The sequence below is a fragment of the Alligator sinensis genome, unplaced genomic scaffold (assembly GCF_000455745.1).
Source record: "Alligator sinensis unplaced genomic scaffold, ASM45574v1 scaffold1064_1, whole genome shotgun sequence".
NCBI lineage: Eukaryota > Metazoa > Chordata > Crocodylia > Alligatoridae > Alligator > Alligator sinensis.
This window is the reverse complement of record NW_005843145.1, coordinates 152,891-174,356: the sequence shown is the minus strand read 5'-3', so window position 1 is coordinate 174,356 and position 21,466 is coordinate 152,891. Positions and strand designations below refer to the sequence as shown.

The following is a 21,466-nucleotide window of genomic DNA, read 5'->3' as shown; positions in this document are numbered from 1 at the left end:
CAGCAGTGTGGAGGAGGAGCCTTTCAGATCTGGGCTGCAGCAGCACGAGAGCAGCGGGAGGTGTAGGGAGCCTGTTGCCCTGCTCAAGCCCCACCAGTGTAGGGGGCTCGGCAGACCCACCGTCTGGCCAAGAGTCTCGCTGCTGTGGCAGGAAGACTCCACTTGAACGCAGTGGGGGGTCTGGCACCTCCCTCGCTCCTTCTCTCCCTCCCCATGGTGGTGGGATCTGGGCACAGGAGAGGTCCACAGCCCTGGCTCTGTTGGCAGCCTCAGCCCCTGCCTATGGGGGCGAGGGGAAGCTGTGACTCTGCAGCAGGGCAGCACTGCCTAGTGGCTCAGCCACATCCACCACCACCTGCTCCTGCTTCCCTGTTAGCAGCCTGGGGCCTCGGCAGCACTGGGAGCACAGTGTAGACATGAGGGGGTGGGGCTGTTCCTGCCAGAGGTCACTAAATGGTAAACAGTATAAATATTATTGGGTTTTAATTATTAACATCCCTAGATCCCACAATCATGCCTTCTGTGACACGGCAGGAGATGTGATTGTGTCAATCACGCATCAGATCCTATCATGCCTTTATGCGAATATCGGCGGGGCTATGATAGTGGAGTGGTCTAACTTCTTTCTTTAAAAAAAATATCTGTGCTAGCCCACAAACATGGGCTCATCTTAGAAAGTCTGTACTGATGAGGGAAATATAATTCATGTCATATAAAGAAGACTGCTCCAGCAAGAGCGAACAGGAGTGGGTATTCAGGAGAGGAAGGACTCTAGAAGGAGGACTGAATGTATATGACCCTTGAGTGCAGGCAGCACAGTTTCAGGGTTTCCTGTCAACGTTTTGTTGAGGACAGGAAGAAATTATTTTAGATGTTACTGTTCCAGCTGAATCTGGATCCCAGTTATTCTAATAAATGGATACAACTTGTGTTAGAAACACTGTGTGGTATAACAGTGTGGACACAAAGCCCTAATTGCAACAGGATTAAGAAGACAATACTTTATAGTGTAAATTCATTAAGGTCAAGGTAAGTGAGAATGGGTCCTGGAGGTAGGCTGAAGAATGAGGCAGTCAGGAGCTGGCAAAGGAGTAGGAAGAAAAGGGCCTGTGCTCTGGACTGCAGATGGTGTTAGCTCTGGGAGTGAGGAGGAACTCTGATTAAGGAGGGAACTAGATAGTGGGTGCGGGAGAAGTCAGAAAATGTTCAGGCAAAGTTCAGATTTGCAGGCTGCACCTTAAAACCAAGAGCTATTTTGTTGGTTGCTAAGCCAAATTTGTTTACATACTAAGATTTCTAATAATTTACAGTTGTTAATCTTTGTGCAACACTTAATTTCTTTAACACGTCCAAAATGTAGGGATGTATCTAAATCGTGGTGGAAGTTCATGGCGTAGCAGTGCCTTTAATCTCTCTCTTTTCAGTCTTTGCTCTCCTCTACCCTCCTGAAGGCTAGTAATGCTTCAGTTTTAGTCTCTTGGCCACTCAACAACAGGGTGGAGCGAAAAGAGCAAGATTAAAAGCACCACTGTGCTGTGAACTTTTGCCACAATTTAGGTGGGCCCCTACCAAAATGACTTGCTACAGCTATGACTTGAAATATAAAAGCCACTTCCTTGATTTGGTCAATACCTTTCTTATATTTTTTATTAAGAATTTTCACTGGTGTAACATTGCACAATTCAGATGCATTTCAAGTTCAGTAACATCTCAATATTCTCTCAGTTCAATATTTTTCATAAAATATAATTTACTTACTATTTTTATAACCCCCCAAAAAAGAAAAAAAACCCATTATAATTAATGCATCTTCCATCTGACCTATTTTCCTGTTTCCTGTGAATGTGTCAGTGCATAACTTGGCATTGAGTGGTTTTCATTGGATCTTATTTTTGAGTGTTGAGAAATTCAGAACATAACTCTACCTAGTCTATCCTGTGGATTGTCCTTTGCACATCAATTCTTCTCTTTGAATCTAATTGTTTAATTTATTTCCACTGTAGTTTGCTTTTTCAATATATACACACAAGAAAGAAGAAATTATTTTTCAGTTAGTACTTCCTCTTCCTATTCAAATCGGCTTGCAAACATGCCCAGTTCTCAGACGTGTCCCACAGAATTTCCCAGGAAGGATTTCATGACAGCCAAACGATGGTTTACAACACTTATATCAGTGATTCAACCAGGTTGCTGAAAGATCCTTTTAAGGGTGATGCACATCACATGGTTAGGTTTGCAAACACCTATACGTGATTCATAAGATCAACTCCAAAATTTTAAATAGGATTCCACAGTGTCAAAACATTCTGACATTCTGGTCTTTCTGAGCGCTTTGCAACAGAAGAATTATTCTATTACCTTATTGTCTCATATATAACCTACACCCCTTTTGCTAAAACTGGTTGGTGAAAATTGGGATGCTTATTGTATGCAGGAAAGCCAAATTTCTGGCCCCGAGGGAGCTGGCTGTGGGGGAGCAGTGGCAATGTTAATTGCCACAGTTTTGGGAACCATGGCAATTAATGCTGCTGCAACTGCCAAACTTCCAGAGCTAGAGGGAGTCCATTGGTAGGGGGTCTACCTGCATTGGGTTGGTGCACAGTCCCAAACCCAGCATGTGGCCTTGGAGCCAGTGTTTTGGGTCAGTCTGTGGGGCTCAGATCCTGGTGGGGCAGGTCAGCTCCTTAGCTGCTTTGCTCAGTTTCTACCAGGAAGAGTGTTTGCTTCATCCTGCCTCTCAGAAGGTGCATGTTGTATATGGGGGTGTGCTGTATGTGAGAAAACATGGCATTTTTCCATAGTCAAGAAGTGAGTAAAAGCTAAGAGCTGGCATTTTCTGAGGGGTGACTTGATTCTAATGAGATTTGAAAACCACTGAGTTAGATCAAACAGTGTTCTTGGCTCATGCCAATTGCAGAGTCCTTAAGTTATTTCATAAACTATTGTAATTGATTTGGAAAAGTTAGTATGTAATCATGTAGTGTAGATACTGGGCGTGTCTACACATGCCCCTACGGCTCTGTTATTGCGCTGTAATTTAGTACTTCCAAAATAACCATGTGCCGCCAGCACAATGCAGTATGGGCTATTACTGCACCATTATTTAGTATTTCCAGAAGGAAATACTAAAGGATAGCGCAGTAACAGCCTGTACTGCATTATGCTGGTGATGCACTGTTATTTTTAGCTCCTTCATCGCTGTAGCAATGCGCTATACCAGGGGTGGGCAATTATTTTGGGCGTAGGGCCGCTTACTGAGTTTTGGCAAGCCATCAAGGGCCACATGACAGACTGCCAGGGGCAGATAAATATTAATTTTCTAAATTTTTTAGGGGCCCCGCGGGCTGCATCTGGCCCATGGGCTGCATTTTGCCCACCCCTGCACTGTATTGAGCAAATTGCTATGTCAGTGTAGTGGTATCGTCACAGTTTTTGTCTGCGGATGCTGTTGCCATAATGCGTTGCTATAGTGATGTAGTGTCACATGTAGACACGCCAGCTGTATCCCAGTTTGGTTGTCATCGAGATTTTTGACATCTTTCTGTTTTTAAAGTTGATAGAAATGGTGACTGATGAAATATTACTAAGCTAATATGAAGACATGTTCCGATTTAATTAAAACTTTTTCCAGATCTTTAAATTTCAGATTTATGGTGAACTCTTCAAATACTTTCAGTAGATTGTTGTATGTAGGATGTATACTGTTCTAGCTTTGAATAATGGGAAAAGTGATTGTCTGCACTTCCTTTGTAAGTGTCTTGCGATCTAGCAATACATGAATATGCTATATAATGGCTTTGCTACTTCTGGCTGTGAAATTCCATAGCAATGATGCATTTAGGATTGTAGGTAGCTTATTGTTACAGATGGCAATACTGGTTAGATTTAATTTTATGTTACTGTTAGTCATGTTAGGATTTTTGCATTCACCAGTTTTTTATACTGCCTCCAGCATTTAATAAATTCCATATTTAAGAATGTTTTTTGGTTAAACAAAGTAGATGAAAGTTGCTTGCAGGGAAAATCCCACAGAGAGTAAATACACAATTAAATAGTATAGTTACAATACTTTAATAGTGTGCAATAGTTTAAAGAAGAAGCTCAACTGAGTTGAGTTTAAAGATGACGAAACCTAAATCATATCTATGATATAAATCTTTTTTGGGTGTTTTCTTTAGTTAGTTAGTTTGTTTGTTTGTTTTGCTAAGTCAGGGAGCTGAACTTTTAAGGAACAAACAGATTTTTTTTTAGAAATGGGTTTCTCTAATGTTCAAGGAAATGCCTTCTTGTTTATACAGAAAGACTGACCCAGCATGTTGATTACCACAGGGTAGAATGATTGTGAGACTGCTCTTGCATTTCCATGTGAATGTCTAATGATTCCCAGGCTTGGTAAGGTTGTGGAATTTTGTAAATGTTACTTCTGTTAGCTGCCTGTGGAGCTGCAAATTTTCTTGGTTGAATTTGGAATAACATCAAACATGACTTGAGTCTTGGTCGATGACTTGAGGGATATTTCAGCCCTCAAAAATCAAATAGTGAGTAATGATGTGGTGACTATGGATACAAAGAAGAGGTAAAAAGATTGAGTAGCTTTAATTTAATCTGATAAAAAACTATGTAAATGTGGTGGTGATTGGTTTACAAGCAGTTGAATTAATACTGATCATATAAACTAATGACACTCTAGAGATCTAGCTGATCTCACAAATAGAGAAAAAATATTTAGAACCAGAATTTGTTGTGGAGAAATGACTGCCAAAGTAATACTTATTATTGCAAGGCCACTGATTGATGTGGCTATTCTAGTATTATAATTTTATGACTGCACAATAGTCTCAACATGTTCCAAGTAGGGTTGTCAGCAGTGCTGTTCATGTGTACGTAATTCAGCACTTCTGTCTGGGCTCTAATAAACTGTAACTGTAAATGTACTACTTAAAATCCTTGTTCAAGCTTGTGCGGGCCGGGCGCGAGCCGGGCCCCTTTTTGTGCTCTGCGCGGGCTGTGGCCAGCAGCCTGGGCATGCGGGGTCGGAGAGAACACGCGACACGCTAGAATTAGGCAAGGACTCATAATGGTTGATTGAAAGATTGTTTCCTTACACCGGAGATGGTTGCGGTGCAGGCTGGAAAACTTGCTTGAGTTGAGGTTATAGACAGGAAAGAAGAGAGGCGGACAAGAGTTCTAAACTCGCGAACTCTAGCCCAATCCGGCTGAAGGCTCTAAACACGCGAGCCCGTCGTGTCAACCAGAGAAAGTACTCGTACAAAAGAGCTCTGAATAGACTCACACGAAGTTTGCTAGGCTCCGTGGAACTTGTGCTCTGAGGTAGTCCGGTCGTCTGAACAACTATGTCAGTTGTTCCAGCTGAACTCACACGAAGTTTGCTAGGCTCCGTGGGTCCGGTTCTTTTGCGCGCAGGGAGGGATACGTCTAGGAATCTATTGGCGACGGGGAGAGGCTAGAGGCTGATCAGACCTCTGTTGCCTGTTTGAAATGCGCTGGGTCCGTAAGGATCCGCAGTGCTTAGAGATCTTCACACAGCGTGAAGTCTCCTCCTCCTGGTGTTCGTGGAGTCCTCCAACTTGGGCGGAAACCACTCAAGCCTTTTATACGGCTAGCAAGCCAATCACTAGCCGCCACGTGTGAATAATTTAGAACTGGCCAATAATGGGGCTCGAATTAGCATACAAATGGCGGGAACTCTTTGCAACGAGCATTTCTGTGCTGCAACAAAGAAATGCACCCTGCAAAGAAAGCTACTGGTGGCGGGAATTCTTTTGCACCAGGGTTCTCTTTTGCAGCAGAAAACTCCACCGTGCAAAGAAGCTGCAATTTAGCGGGAACAATTTAGCAGTGCTGAAGCACACAAAAACAAAAATCACACCCTTTGGGTTGTGACAAAGCTCATTTAATCTTTGCTAATTTTTGTATTAGAATAAGTCTGGTAGGGTAAACTAAGTATTGAAATTCAGGCTGGTCCTTAGTTTTATATGTAGATCTTTGTTTGATTTACTTTTCCACATGAAGGCTTGGTTCTTATTTGGATCCTGGTTCTTTCTTCCAACCACCCCTTCAGTAAGAAGAAGTTGGTGCTATAACTGTTCTCACTTGCAAAACCCTTCCTTTGTCATTTGTATTTAATTTCTCTTAAGGAAATATGTAGGATTTCTGTAAATGAGGTTGGAAATAAATTGTAGTATGTCTTGTACATCCTCAGTTTAAAGCACTAGTATGTCCAAGTATATCTTTCTAGCTGTTGATCAATGTATTGGAATAATTTTTTCCTACTGTGAAAAAGTTTTATTAAGAAACATTGAGTTTTCCAGTGTATCTGTATCTTTCTATTTTAAAATAGCTTTGTTGTCTGACTCAAGCCCACAACTAAGTTTAACACCTAAAAGCCCAAGTTTGGGCTGGTGTGGGGAAGGGAAAGGTGATTTCAAATCACAGTACTGACATTTCATATGCCTTCACTTTCATCTACTAAAAGCAACGACTTCACGAATCTCTCAGCATTCTCCATTTGATATAATGGAGAGCATGCTTTGAGCAGGGGGTTGGACTAGATGACCTCCTGAGGTCCCTTCCAACCCTAATTTTCTATGATTTCTATGTGTAAGTTGCAATGCAGTTATCTAATTTTAGTTGAAAGTAAATGCTTCTCATAAGCAGGTCATCAAGTCAGTGGGAAATCTTTCTTTGACAGGAGCTGTGAAGTTGGGGCACTTAATATGAAGCATATCTATATAAATTATTAATAGCACCCCCGCACACACCTCCCTTTATTTTTTTCATGAAAGAAAATAAGTTGACCTAGCCTACTATGTGAAGAATGGAAAGCAGGAGTTGAACAGCTCTGTATGGCATAACAACAGATAGCTTAAGGCAGTGGTCTCCAACCTTTTAAAGGTGAAGATCACTTTTTGAAGTAAAGGGAAACCCAGGATCTACTGTGACCCCCCACCCACCTGACCTGCTGGTGGGGAGGCAGATCGAGGTCAGTGCTGCATAGGTGGAAGGAAAAAAAAAATGTGGGGGCGGGGAGATTGAGGGAGGGAGCAGGGCACAGACAGGATCCACTCACCCCAACCCTCAGCCACAGCCGGCCCTCACCTCAAGCGCTGATCTCAGGCACACAGCCCCTGTGCCTCCCATGCATGCAGTGGCAGGGGCTGTGCTCCCCGGATGAGCCACTCCTGGCTCAATCCCGTGTCCTGCCCCGGCTGTGCAGCACCTGTCCCTGCCCCAGGGCCCTGCGGTGAGGGAGGGAGTGGGGTAGGGGCAGGGGTGAGTGAGGCCCTGGCCAAGCTGGGCTGGGGGAGGGTTGGAGCCTGGGTGGTGCATCCAGGCACTGGGGGGGGCCTTCCTCCACTGCACGCATCCCAGCGGAGAGCCAGGGGGCACATGCCTCCCTGGTGTGTGCGTGGGGCAGAGGCGGCTACCATGGCATGCTGGGCTTTGCATCCTGAGCCCTGCACAAGATTGGGGGGGGGGCGGCAGGTGCCCTCTGAGCCTCCGCCTGGGTGCGTGCAGCAGCGGGAGCCCCCCCCCCGCACCTGGACGAGCCGACTGGACTCCCACCCTCTTCCAGCCCAGCCATGGCCCCATTCACCTGGTGGCAGGGGATGAGAGCGCAGACAGGGATCATCCCACTTGCCCAGCCCAGCCCCAGTGGCAAGGGGCACGGCTCAGCCCAGCCACATGTGGCCTGCCGCTGTCCTGCCACTCCCTGTGTGTGTCCTGCTGCTCCCAATCATGGAGCCTCTGACAGTTGATCTCAGTCTGGAGGGGCTGAGATCGACTTTCAGAGGCTCCAGGATCAACCAGTTGATTGGGATCGACCGGCTGGTGACCACAGGCTTAGGGGAACAGCAGCATATCATAACAGGGTTGCAAACAAAATACAAAATAAACCTGAAAGAGGAGGAGGTTTGGAGTTTTAACCTGTTGAAATCATCACTCAGTTGACTGTTTGAGGTAGAACATACTAGAATGACATTTTTGGGACAATGGACTACATTTCTTGAATTGTTACTAATATCAACATTCCAGATATATTTAGTGTTTTAAAATCTAACATTTTTAATCGAAGTCATTTGATGAGTTTATATTTGTGTGGTGATGAGAAGGATTGCTGGTAGGTTTCTGTGTATAAAGAGAACCCTTTTAAGCTAGTGTTCTCAAATTTGTTTTCTGTTCTTTCTTTTAGAAAGGAAAATGGCCAAAATGGAGGCAAAGACATCACTTCTAGACAACATGATTGGGGTGGGAGATATGGTGCTTTTAGAGCCTCTCAATGAAGATACATTCATCAATAACCTCAAAAAGCGCTTTGACCACAATGAAATCTACGTGAGTATATGCTGCATAAATAGCCTTTTTAGGGGAGATATTTAATCCTTTTTCTTTTCTTTCTTTTTTAAAAATTTTGTGTAGGGATGCAGATCAGGGATGCCTTCCTTGACACTAATTCCATTAGAAGAGCTTAAAATCTTTTTCCCTCTTGTATTGTTACCTCCTGCTTCTATTGCCTTACCTTACCTGACCTTCTTTAGCTGTTTCACGGTTCTTTGTATGGGTTCAGACAGCATCCTAAAAGAAGGGTTGGGTCCTCGAGCTTTTCATAGGAAACAATGCAGGAATTATAATACCAGTATTTTATCCTGCTGTTGTCCAAGAAGGATGATGTTGCAACAAATACTTTTTTTCTAGGGTTGGTAGGGTGCAGGAAAAAGCAGCAGTTGGTTTAGCCACATCACTTTATGGTCAACAGGTTGATAGCATAAGAAGGGTATATATAGATCAATGATTCAGTCAGGGTGCTGCAAAATCCTTTCAAGGGTGCCATGTGGTGCTACTCAATATTATCACTGTTAGAAGCGCAAACACCTACATAATTAACAGGACAAACCCAGAGAATTCACATAGTAATCCACAGTGTCAAAAACATTCATGGTATTTCTGAGTTTTTTGCAACAGATTTGCTTTTCTTTTTCCAAAACCAAGAAAAATGAGTGTGAAAAATAAGAGCTGGAATTTTCCAAAGGGTACCTTGAATCTAAAAAGGTTGAAAACCACTGGTATAGATTAAATCCTTTTCTTACAAATCTAGTAGGTACCTATATGTTCATGGTTAGAAACATGGTTACTAAACTTGAATGTGTTGGATTTGTTAAAATGGTTGAGCACATACATCTTTGAACAGCAATCTTAAGAAGGACCATGGTCTGATGATTACATCAGGGACTACAAATGAGGACTTCCACCCTGATCCCAATTTTGCCACTGGTTTGACACTTAAATTATTTCAACAAAGATATTTAGGGTTCACCTTTAGGTCACCCTCAACCAGCCTGTCAGTATCCTACCCTGTAGCCTACACCAAAGCTATCCATATTATGCAGCTCACCTGTGAACTAGAGTCCTCTTAGGAATTGGATGGCTTGTCTCCATTTATGTGCAGTTGAGCAAGGAAATGGGGATGCGGAAGGACTGCAGGTCTGGTACAGGGAATTGTAGGAATTCTGTCGGTGGAAATCCTACATGCTGAAGGCCAACAACACCTGGATGGAAAGGGGAGGTCTAATAGATGAGTAGGGGCAGCTTTGACTAGTTCAGCAGAACTTCCAGGCTTGAGCTGGACTACTGGAGTCAAACTAAGGGCGTTGCAGTGTAGATGCTTCTCATGCATGAGTTTTAGGATGACTTTAAGGTTACCACTGCAATCACAGTCTTAATTCTCTTTAAACTGCATGCACTATTGTAAGTAGTCGCTGCAGTAATATGAGGGTAAAGGGGCAAGAGCTTTCATATCCATTAGGGTACCTGCAACTGACTGGAATTGAATGTTAGTGTACTATACTTTATACTTATCCTCCACCTGTTAAACTATTTATTTTCAATGCCTTATGGTGTTTGGTGTTCTTTCCTGTTAGGTTTCATTCTGTTTTTTACTGTCTAAATCAGGGGTGTCAAGCTCATTTGGCCAGAGCCAATTCACAAGCTAGATCTGGAGCAAGGAACTATGTCATCTGACACATGGGTTGGAAATTTGGCAGGGGTACAAGTGATGACAGTGTTAATTGTCGCAGCAGCCACTGTTCATCCTGCTACCACATTTATGACCTGTGGGCAGTTCTGCAGGACAAATGACATAACTCTGCTCTCTGGATCCAACCCATGGGCTGGAAATTTGGTGGTGGGATTAGTGGCAACTGCTGTGGTTCCAAGAGCCATGGCAATTAACGCTACAGCTGATTGCCCCCCCCATTTACATTCCTGAAACATCTGAATTGTTTTCTGTTTACTGCTTATCTTTCCCTTCTCTTCCATGCTTTATTTTGCTATGTTTTTCTCTCTCTCTGGCCCATTGTGCATTCTTTGTTATTTTCTCTTCTGCCAGAATTGATCTGTCTCCAGCTGTCCATATCCAGTCTATTGCCCACATCCATTCACCAATGCACATTTGTGAGTAGCTCACATCTACTTACTTTTTCCATTGACCCTCACACATGTGGACTGCAAAATTTATCAATCGGCAGAGAAACCGAGCAAGTGGAAGGGAGAAGTCAATATGACATCCAGATTCTTCTTTGACTTCTTGAAGAAAAAGGTTGTATTCTATCTCTCCCTCCCATGCTCACAGACGGGCAAGAGGAACTTTTCATATCTACCATTTTTTCTGGCTGGTTTTCCCCAGTTACCAGCTCTAGCATCTGACTTTGCTGCTATTCAGTTTTCTCAAGATGTTGCACATATAACTGACTTGAGCCTTGTCAGGTTTAGCATTATATATGGTTTGGAGTTGCTTCATTGAAAACTAAACAGACCAATAATGCTGTAACTGTAAAAAGCACGAAGGAAGAGGAATGGGACCTGTGTGTATGCAAATTTAGGAAGGCAGACTATGTGAGCTTATACTCAAGTTCTTGTTTTGGAGTTAACTTTATTAATCACAAGGGGTAGAAACTTACAGTAGACTGTGCAGCAGGCACTTGCTGAGAAAAAAAAATTATTTGGTCTGAGGGAGTGACATTTTCAAGAATCTTGATGTAAGGTTTTACTGAATGCCAAGTATTTAGGAGGTATTTTTTGACTTTGTGAGACTGGATAGTTTTGTCTGGAGATAAGTTTGATTTAAAAGCCAGATGCCCAATTGACTTCTAAAAGTTTATATTTAAAAACTATCAGTATTACTCACTGGTTGGTAACTTTTTCAAATGTAAATTCTTTGAAACCTGTAACAGACACATGGTCTGCTGCCAAGCACACAGACCTTTTAAAAACAGGTAGTTCATTTTTGTGCGTGTCAGATTGCCCAGGAAGAGTAAATTATATAGGTAACTTTTTCTCTTCTTGGTGTTAAATGAAGTCTATTACCGCACCTTGTGGAGGCAGAGCTTCTTTAACGAAAGCACAGTGCTGAGCACTGAAGTGTGTTAAAACATTTAATTCTCAGCTAGTGCAAACAATCACTGTTTCAAGGAAGTACCAAGCCATGAAGCATTATTAGGTAGATTGGATATCTGACTTGCAGCTCTTCATAATTTTATTCACTGAAGTATTCAAGGAATGTTATTTCTACTCCATATCAGTTGCATTCTACTGCCTTGCAAATTTCACCCCTGCAATTTTGTTTCCTGATTTTTTTTCTAAAACTTGCAGTGGTCAGAATTTTGTTGGTTACAACAGTGTTTCCCAACCTTTTCCAGCCCAAGGCACACTTACATTAATAAAAATTTTCCATGGCACACCTGTTAAGGCATTCCCCATCCTCGTACCTATTGTAGCTCATTGCCATGGCTAAAATTCTGTGGCACACCTGTTCATTTCTGATGGCACACTTTTGTGCCGCAGCACACTGGTTGGGAAACGTTGAGTTGCAACAACCTGTTGGAGGAGGGCGTGGGTGTGTGTGTGTGTGTGTGTGTGTGTGTGTGTGTGTGTGTGTATTCAAACAAGTTAATGTCTTCCCAAACCTCAACTCTGAGAAGAAAATTTTGCATTTCTTTTTTTAGACATGTGGGTGAACACATTGAATCCCTTGTTACATCTGGAAGCGATGTTTTTTTTAACATATAGGATATCAGTTTGCATGCCGTCATGGGACAGCAAAATGCAGCTACTATGCTAGGGACAGAAGTTGCACATAAACTGGTTTAAGTGTTCAGAAACTGGTTTAAACCTGTAACAACAGACATTCAGTGCACATAAACCAGTTTCAAAATGGCTGAAACTGGTTTAAGATAAACCTAGCTGAATATAGTATCAGACTTAAATGATTTAGGCTAAACCAGTTTATGAAACTTCTGTGCCAGACCCCTTCCTTGTTCAAGTTAAATTATGGTCCCTCAGCATCACAGGATGCTTTGCAGCCCTGGGCTGGGTTGTGCTGTCTGCTTCAGAGAGCAGGGTTGGCCTCGCCCATCTGTTCCCTAGACAGGCTGGCTGACAAGGGGGTGGAGGTGGGAAACCTGGCTGGGGACCACAGCTGGGTCAGCAGCGGGGGCAGCCCCTACTAGAATTTTCCCCGCTGGAGCAGAGGCATCAGCTGGCAGGCTCAGGCACAGGGGAAGGAGGTGGGGTTGAATCCCCTCTTCCACTGGCATGGGACCCCAGCTGGGGTCTACTTGGCAGGGGCTGGAGTGGAAGGGCTGGGGGCACGAGGCGGGGTGGGGGGGCAACAACCTGGGAGGGACTGCTTCACCCAGCAAACCCTGGCCTGGGGTCTGAGGCCAGGGAGGGGTTTCAACCCCACTTCCCTGGCTGAGAGCACTGGCTCTGGATGGGGTATGGCCATGCCCCCTGCTCTCCACTTGAGTCTCCTTTCCGGGCCCTGGGCAGTCCCTCCCAGGCTGTTGCCCCCCCATCCCGGTGGGAAGGGCAGGGAGGAGGAGCTTCTGCTTTGGCGTGGGGTCCTGTTGGTGCTGGGCAGCCGCCTCAAGGAAGTGCTGCACCCTGGGTTGCTGCCAGGGCCCTGCTGCCTTTATGCCCTTGTGAACTGCCTGGTGCTGCACTACCACTTGCTTCACGGGCTGTGGTCGGGGCTGGCCCAAAGGTGGCACTGGGCAAGGGTGTGTATGTGTGGGGGGCGCTGCTGTGCTCCTGTGGCTGCTGGGGCTTCCTGAGTGAGCTGGTGATGGTGCCATGCAGCCACAGCTACTGCTGCAGCTTCCTGCACCACAAGCTGTGGGCCTGCTGCTGCAAGTGCTTCCCTGTGCTACCGCCCCTTACCCCTTTTGTGCTCAACTAGCTGGCTGAGAAGTGGTTCCTGGGTCAGTGTGAGTGGGCATGGGGTCACAGGCACCTGGGGGAGCTGCTGGGCCAGGGCTGCTTCCAAGGGGTGCAGGGTGCTGCCAGCCGGGTGCTATGAGCAGGTGGGTGGCATGGCCGTGATGTGCACAGCATGGCCCTCATGGCATGGCCCCACCATCTGCCCTGCTCCAGGCTGGAACTAGCCCCAAGCACCCAGGGTCACCTTGGCACTCTCTGCCTGTTTAGTTGAAGGGACAGGGCAAGACCCACCTGTGTGAGACACCCCCCCACCCCCCAGGCACACACACACACTGGCCTGTCATATCTAAGTCCCCCTTCCCCCACATTGTGTCTAATGCTCCCTTCTCTCCCAACCCCCCACCACTGGTGCCCGGTCAGATCTGAGCCCCGCCCCCACTGTTGTTGCCCCGTTGTGTCTGAGACACCTTTCTTCCACTACTGGTGCCCTGTCATGTCTGAGACCTTCTCCCACCCATTGCTGCACCATCCTGTCTTAGATGCATGCCCCCCCCCCCCCCCCCCCCACACACCCCTCCCTCCCACCCGCGCGCGGGCTTTGCGCCACTGCCCCTTATGGCTTTATGTAAAGGGATACATCTGTGCCCAGGGCCAGCACTCTGAGCTGGGGAAGGGGGTTTAAAGCCCATTCCTAGGCCCTGGACCCCAGCTGGGGTTTGCCTGGGGAGGGGGCAGGCAGTTCCTTCCAGTCTGTTGCCCCCCCACTTCATGCCCCACTCCCTGCTCGAGTGGAGAGCAGGAGGCATGGCCATGTCCCCTCTGCTGGAGCTGGAGTGTGGGTGGGGATAGCCTTGGAGTTTCAGTCCCCCTTTCCTTTGGCATTGGCTGGCAGGGTAGGAGGCATGTTCTAGCACCCCTGGATTCTGGCCTGAGCCACTGCAGGCATGTGACTGCATTTGCTGAATCAAAAGTGAATGTCTGTTCACTTGCTTCTCAGTTTAATCTCTGCAGTTTAGACTAACCTGCAAAAACTAAATCAATTCAGCCTCTGGGTTTTGACTGTCTGTGCTTAGCTCAAAAGAGCTACTGTTGCAGCTGAACAAAACATGAGGACTTCAGAACCAGTTAATGTAACTTGCAAGTAGGGTCCATTCACAAGGCAGCAGCAATGGACTTGCCCTTTCCTAATACAGTTGTAGATTTAGGTTTGTCCATTTTTTTTCGTTGCTCAATTAATTGAACCAAAGACAGGTAAATGGACACTTAAGTAATAGGTCATCAACATGAGTTTTAAGAGTTCTCAGTGAAATACTGGTTTGTGTCTGTGCTACATGTTTTCTAACTGTGTTAAAAATATAAATCCTGAAGGCGTTAGCCTGCAAGGAATGAACTTTCTGATGTGATGGTTTTCTAAAATGCTGCAATTCTGCAATGCACCAGGCCTGCTGTATAACTGTATTAGCTGATCTTCCTCTATAAAATTCAAAGCAAAAAGCAAGTGGATCAAACCTTTCACTTTGGTCAGAAACAGTGTAAATGGGCTTTGTATGTGTATGTTTTTAAGGTGGAGGCCAGAATACTCCTCTTTGTCTTCCTACCCTTGCCACTTAACTATTTTGTCTCTGGTGTTACCAGTCTGGTGGTTATCTGAGTGTATTTCCATGAAGTTCACTTTCTTCCTTATTGCAGGGTAGAATTTAGCTCTGTCTCTCTCTTGGGTTATGTTGTCTCCTGCATTGGACACTGGAACCTCTCAAGCATTGGCATTGCCTTGCTTATGTGTCTTTGAGCTAGGTCTGAGTGCGCCTGGACTAAGTAATTCTTAAATATGAAGTGCACAGGATTGTTACAAAAAATCAAGAATGGAGAAGGGGTAAATAATTGCAGTCATAGTGTAATCTCTCTTTGTATGGAAAGCTTTGGCAAGATGGCAAATTAACATCTTCCTATATCAATATTGGTTGTTTGTTCTTGCGTCATAGACACCAATGTACAGATTGATTTATTTTAAAGTTCTTTAAAACGGCTGAAAGATGGTTTGTTGTTTAAAAAATGGCACGTTCTGTGGTGCAAAGGAGGAAGCAGAGAGCAGGCTACTGACTTGATTACATGTTGTACATTTTCATGAGTATTTGATGGAAAGTTTAATAGAGTTGGGTGTTAGGTTACATTCCAGAGCATGAAGCTGGAGACTTTGCCTATAAAAATAAGCATAAAGGCTAGTGGCACTGGCATTAGGCCAAATGTTGTACTAAAGACCATAGGATTTTGCAGTAATCTTGTGTTGAGAAGTTTTGGGGGCCCACTGGGTAATACACATGTGTTAATTGAAAATGAGAATCTTGGCATTTAGGTAAGCATGTCTGGAAATGGTTGATGTATTTCTGCTGAATTTTATTCTTCCTAAGAATGCCTTGTTGTTAGTATAAAATTGGAGTTAAAAGTTTCTAAAATGTTTACTAAGATTGCATCCCTTTTTATCACTTTTCCAAACATTCCTGGGAGCCAAGTTCTGTTTCTTACTAATATTTACAGAAAGCACACTTAGTTGCTGAGATTCTTTTAATAAACAATTAAATTCATTCCACCGTGAATCTAAATTTGTTATATGTTGCAGTAGCTTGAAAGTTAGGCTGCCCGTTAACAAACAAGATAATTTAGCTGACTAGTTACCTACCTTGAACTATCTGATTACCAGAACCCAGTGCTTAAAGTTCCAGTTAACAACTACGGATTAACTTTTTTGTTCACTTGGTGTTCACTGAACAATTTCAAATAGTGAACAGATTCATAAAAATCAGGCCTTGAGTTATACTCCTTTATGGGCAGTGAGGCTCTTTCCTATAATAAATGTAGTAGATAGTTTTGCCAATTGTTTGTTGGCATAATCCCAGCCCCCTCACTTCATAAAGTTTTGAATTAAAACATATATTACTGTTATTCACAGAGGAGCATTGCTTAGCTGAAAGAAGGGAACAGGAGTTAAACTGGAAAATAAAGAGGGGTCATAATTTTTCTAGCTCTATTTGCCCTTTTAGTACTTAGAAAACCCATTTTATTTTGTTTTAAATCCAGGCTGTCAAACAACTCATGTCCTGGGCTGGGTCTGGACCGTGGAACTCATTGCAGGCCAGATGCAGCCTGGGGCATGCAGTGGTGGGGGTGGCAGCTCCAGCTCCTGCTACGTACCCAGTGCTGGAGCCAGAGCTGTGGCAGAGCCAGTGGAGCAGAGGCACGGCCACGGCAGTGCAGATGGGCAAAGTAACTGGAGGGTAACCGGATCTGGATCAGCCCTCTCTGACCCTCTTGCTGCCAATTGCCATGTCCACCGAGGTCTAACAGCCCTGCATTCTGTGGCACGCCACTCTTCGCCCCTAACCGCAACTTCTGGGGGCCTTTCACTAGCCTCATGGGACAGATAGAGCGACTCCATGAGCCAGATCCAGCCTGCAGGCCATATGTTGACTCGCATGTTTTAAATGTTTTGCAGTTAAAATATCCTTTGTCTCTCCCCTCTATCCCTCTCCCTCCTTCAGTTATTTTTAAGGTTTAAAATGTGACATTGGCTAGTACTCTTGTTTGTTTTTCAAATGTCCATGTAAGCTCCTTTGAGAATGGATCATATTGTAATGCCGTTATTGCATTCAGTTCTTGTATAACTGAAATTTCACATAAATAACTGGAGGGCACATCCTGTTAATAGCTATAACCTGGCTGCAGAGTAGAACCTGGCTTTTTTGTTGTCATTATGGCATAACTTTAGGGGGTTTGCTGCTCATTGTCAGACGCTCGTCCTGAAATGTGTCCTCAACTTTATCTATATTCTTAACTCACCTCTGACCTTGCTGTTTCAAAACGTCTAGGCATTTTCCCTAAGCTGCTATTTAGTACAGTATGTTTCTTTCAGCTGCACTTAAACCTCATGCTTCACATATTTCAGTTGGGAAAGTAGTGAAGAAGACTTGGGGAAGAGAGATTCCTGTTCTGTGTGTACCAAATTCTGAAAATGAAGGGATGTAGTTACCTTAGAGTGGCTCCATGCATATGCCTATGATTGTGCCAGAGATGGAGAGTCTGAGAGTATTGCTGAGTGTGCAATCAGGATCACTCTAAAATATGACCACAGTTCCTCATTTTCATGAATTGCAGCTGGGGAGCATGTTGTGCAGAGTGGGGCAGACTTCATGCTGGGCTCCCAGATTTGGCATGCAGACACTGTTGACATGTCCCAGTTGGGAGTACTGAGAGTGAGTACTAGCAATGGTTGGCTGTGTTTTCCCCCACTCCCTCTTCCCCTTCATCTACCGGTGCCTGATTGGGTGGGAAGTATCCTAAAGCTCACAAGAACCTCAGGCACTTCTAGGGTGTGGGAACCCTAAAATCCCTTCAAAGCTTGATACAGCTTTAAACTATACTGTGGTTGCAGAACTAGTAGCAACCATGGACTTCTATCTCTGTCTGGAGCTTGTTGAGAGCACCCCCTTGTGTGTCAGCCTCTGGGTCTGTAGTTTTGGGGGGTAGAATTGTGATTTGCCACCTTGGAGGCAGAAGGTAGAACATTTGCAGCTAATATTTGGATGGTTTAACAAACATTTCCTGGAGCAGGGTTGGGTTGGGAAGTGAGGTACTTATTTCAAGTCATTGTTTTGATTCCTTTTTGTTTTTCTTACAAGCCTCCATTAAACCAAGACATTCATATAGTAAACAGGCAGATCATGGGTGATATTCATTACATAGTAGCCCCATGCCCATCACAGTAATGTTTATGAACAGAGAAGCTACCTCCATGGGAGATGGACTGTCTCTTGTAAGGATGCTGGAAAGTGTGCATTTCATGGAGGAGCACCTGGAATCCTCTAGTGACGCAATTTGTTTTAACTCTTTCTGTCTATTTGAGATAGGGAAACTTCCACTAATTAAGGGAAAGATGAGATTATGAGTGTAGACCAGTAGTTTGAGTGCATGTTAAAATTAAGAGATTAAAGTGAAAAGTCCATCCCACTGTACATCAGGAATCCTAGAAGCACAGTTATGGTTGCATTTGTGTCTCTTTAATATTAAAACTTTCAGTTAATTGATAAACTATTTCATAACTCTTCCTCACTCTCCTTTTCTTTCTTGATTCCATTCTCTTTTTGGTTCTTAGTCATTTCATTACTGTTTTTCTCTGTGTTTGCATGAATACCAGGAAGCTGTTAATTGAGTTGAGTGCCCAAAATCTAAAATAAGCTAAAAACACCACACACCAAAGAACATAAAATTTAATTTAATATCAGTCAACCAGGTTCCAGTAGAATTATGTTTTTGTCCATTTTTATTATAAAATGATACATTCTGGTTCAAGCATACTTTTAATATTCCCCTTTAAAATTTTTCGTGTCTTATTTCTTCCTCATATTGAGTAAAGAAATTTCTTGGTACTGATTTATCCTGTCTGTTTACGGTTGGTTTGTTTGTGAAATATTAAATCTTTATTTTTTTTAGAATAAGCTGGCAAGCTTTCATGCTCAAATTCCTGCACTTGGATTGCTTGAAATTCCTTTGGTTTGACTTCTGTGGCACTAATGCACATTACACTCAACTTCATTCCAGATAAAGTATATAAAATATATATTTATTTGTATAAAAATATCTGTAGTGAAGGAAGGTGGGTTACTGAAACCAATCTGGGTAATGCAGTTCCTCCATTTAATTTATAGTGATGTTGGAGTCTGTTGGGAAGATTGTGCGATAAATAACAATTTCCACCTTCCAGCAGAATTAATTTTGTGCTCTCTAGAAACTTTATTGAAATCTGATTGGTGTGGTCGTATGCATCTTAAGAACTTGCTTCATTTTGCCCTCTGTGTACCTTCTATGTGGACAAGATCTTATTGTCACTCCAATGCTTAAATCTATAATAGGTTGCAGAGGATTAAGGGCTTGATTCTGCCACATGCAGATGGCTCTTCCTTCTTCCTGGCTTCAATTTAGACGTAAGAATGTTTGTTGTTCTGCAGGACCAAGCTCTAAATGATTAACTTTAGTAATCTTAACATTGTTTTGTTATATTAACATGTGGCTTTGCACCTCTGCATCACTTTTTTTTTTTTTTTTTGGTATTATCTGGGTGTCTAGATTAGGGATTTTCAATGAGGACATGGCACCTTGGGGTGAAGTGAGATCCTTTTAAAGGTGGCACAGGGTGTTGCACAATATTAGCACTATTAGTTGTGCAGACAACTATGCATGATTTACAAGATTGAGAATCTTTAGTATCAAAAGCATTCTGACCCGTTGTGGTCTTTCTTAGTTTTTTGCAACAGACGAATCTCTACTTTTTTTTTTCACTATGGAAAAAATAATAAGTTAAGAGTTGATGCATCTCTCTCCCTGCTCCTGGATGTGGCTTGGCTGCATCCCAGGATGGTCTCCCACCTTCATGGGAGCCCTTCAGCTCTCGACCCCTCCCTGCCTTCTGGTGCTTGACCACTGAGAACCTGCTGACTCTGCCAGATTGGCCTGTGGCATCTCAGTCTTACTTGTCTCACTCAGGTCTTGCTAGCTCTTAGCAGAGGGGATTCTGCTAGCTAGAAAAATCATACCCTTGTCTGGTTCAAGCACTTGGAAAAGATGGATCCTCTCTTCCATGGAAGAGGCCTGCCTGTATGGTGAAATGCTCTGACAGTTACCACTGACAAGTTGGTTAAAGGATTACATTACAGGGTTAAGGGATATAAAACAAGGTTTATTATAAAAAAACAAGAACAAGCATAAGTAATCAATAACCACATATTGAGATACAGAGATAAAAAAACAATCAAACAAAAGATAATATCAGAACAGTAACCTGTTCCTACCCTGCATCTTAAATCCAAGAATGCAGTTTTGACTTGGCATCCTAGTTGATGGACTCCAGTATTTATCTATGCTCAGGAAAAACTAAAGACGCCTCTCAGCTCTCAAGGCAGAGATTAAGAACAATTTCTTATCTGGTCATTTACATATCTCCCCCACTGGATCTCAGTGGGAAGGTGGGAACACTATGCATATGACTTTCTGACCTTCCAGTGGTGAATGTTTGCCAGACAAAAAGTTGTTCCTGATCCAGTTAAGACCAGGATGATAATATGCACATCCTTTCAGACATGGAGAATACTAATCCAGTGTCGCTAAAATTCTCTCTCTTGCTTAATTTCCTCCACGGCAAAAAATGTTCTTTCTGTTTCTCCGTGCTACTTAACGTTAACTGTAAAATGTAAATTTGTCGTTGTTTGAGAGGGCCTATTTGTGAGTAAATGCACCCTTTCAGATGCTAATTCTAAGCCACTTTTACTCTTCAGCCTTTCATAGGTGCCAAAAAACTTGTTGTTTATCACTTTAAAGTCATTATCATATTGTGTAATTCTAGTTCCATGATATCATATTAGAAATACATTTCAGATCAGGACTGTCCAACTTCTAAGCAGCCATAGGCCCGAGGTTGCACACTGCATGTTCTCCATCCCCACCTTGCACCATGTGCTTGGGTGCCTTCTTCCCCTTCTTCCCCCAGGGATGCAGAGGTACAGGCTGCAGCAGTACTGTAAGCCCTGTCTTAGCCTAGGTTTCCTGGCTTTGGGCTCCCCCACTGTATGGTGCCTGGGCACTGTGGGCTGCAGGCTTTCCCAGCTTTGCAGGCTGTGCTGCATTGTACCAGCCTGACCTTGGAGGCAGGGAAGGGGAAGCCAGAGGAAGGGAGACCCCTGCTGCCAGAGCAATGTGGGGAAATCCAGGGACTTCAATTTAACTCTTTGCAGGCCATATGCAAGCCCTGGTCTAGATACTTAAAGCACCCCTCTCAACTGCAAATAATATTTATTTGTTTTCCACTGCCTTTTGACCTGTGTTATCTTCCAGACCTGGTTGCCTCTTGATTCCTTCCTTTGTCTACTCTGACTTTTTCTGTGCTGGGATCTTCCCACAAGCTCTGCTACATTGCTAGCTTGTAAAAAGTTTGTGTCTACATTTTATGAGGCTGTGTGTCATGGCTAGTTATCTTAAGTATGTATGGGAAGGTGGTTAGTCCAAGCAGCCATAATTTCAGTATGTTTTGCTGAAATATGTAGTCAGCAGACTAGTGATTTTATTCAAAGCATCTTAATCTCAACGGATGGTAGGGTTTAGAGAAATGTCAAACATGGTACACAGCTGCACTGTGAAACAAGATCTGACCTTCTGGTTCTCATGTTTTCAGAGCCAGGATCTG

At 43.7% G+C, this 21,466-nt stretch overlaps 1 protein-coding gene across 1 annotated transcript in view; it reads left to right on the top strand.

The window, feature by feature from the left end:
• Positions 1-8,219: 8,219 nt before the first annotated feature.
• MYO1B (myosin IB) overlaps positions 8,220-21,466 on the top strand; it is a gene marked incomplete at its 3' end in the record, with an annotated part of 162,988 nt that continues 149,741 nt past the window's right edge. The window contains exon 1 of the mRNA XM_014526743.2: positions 8,220-8,358. Coding sequence (XP_014382229.2) covers positions 8,224-8,358 — 135 coding nt within the window. The remainder of the gene's footprint in view (positions 8,359-21,466) is intronic.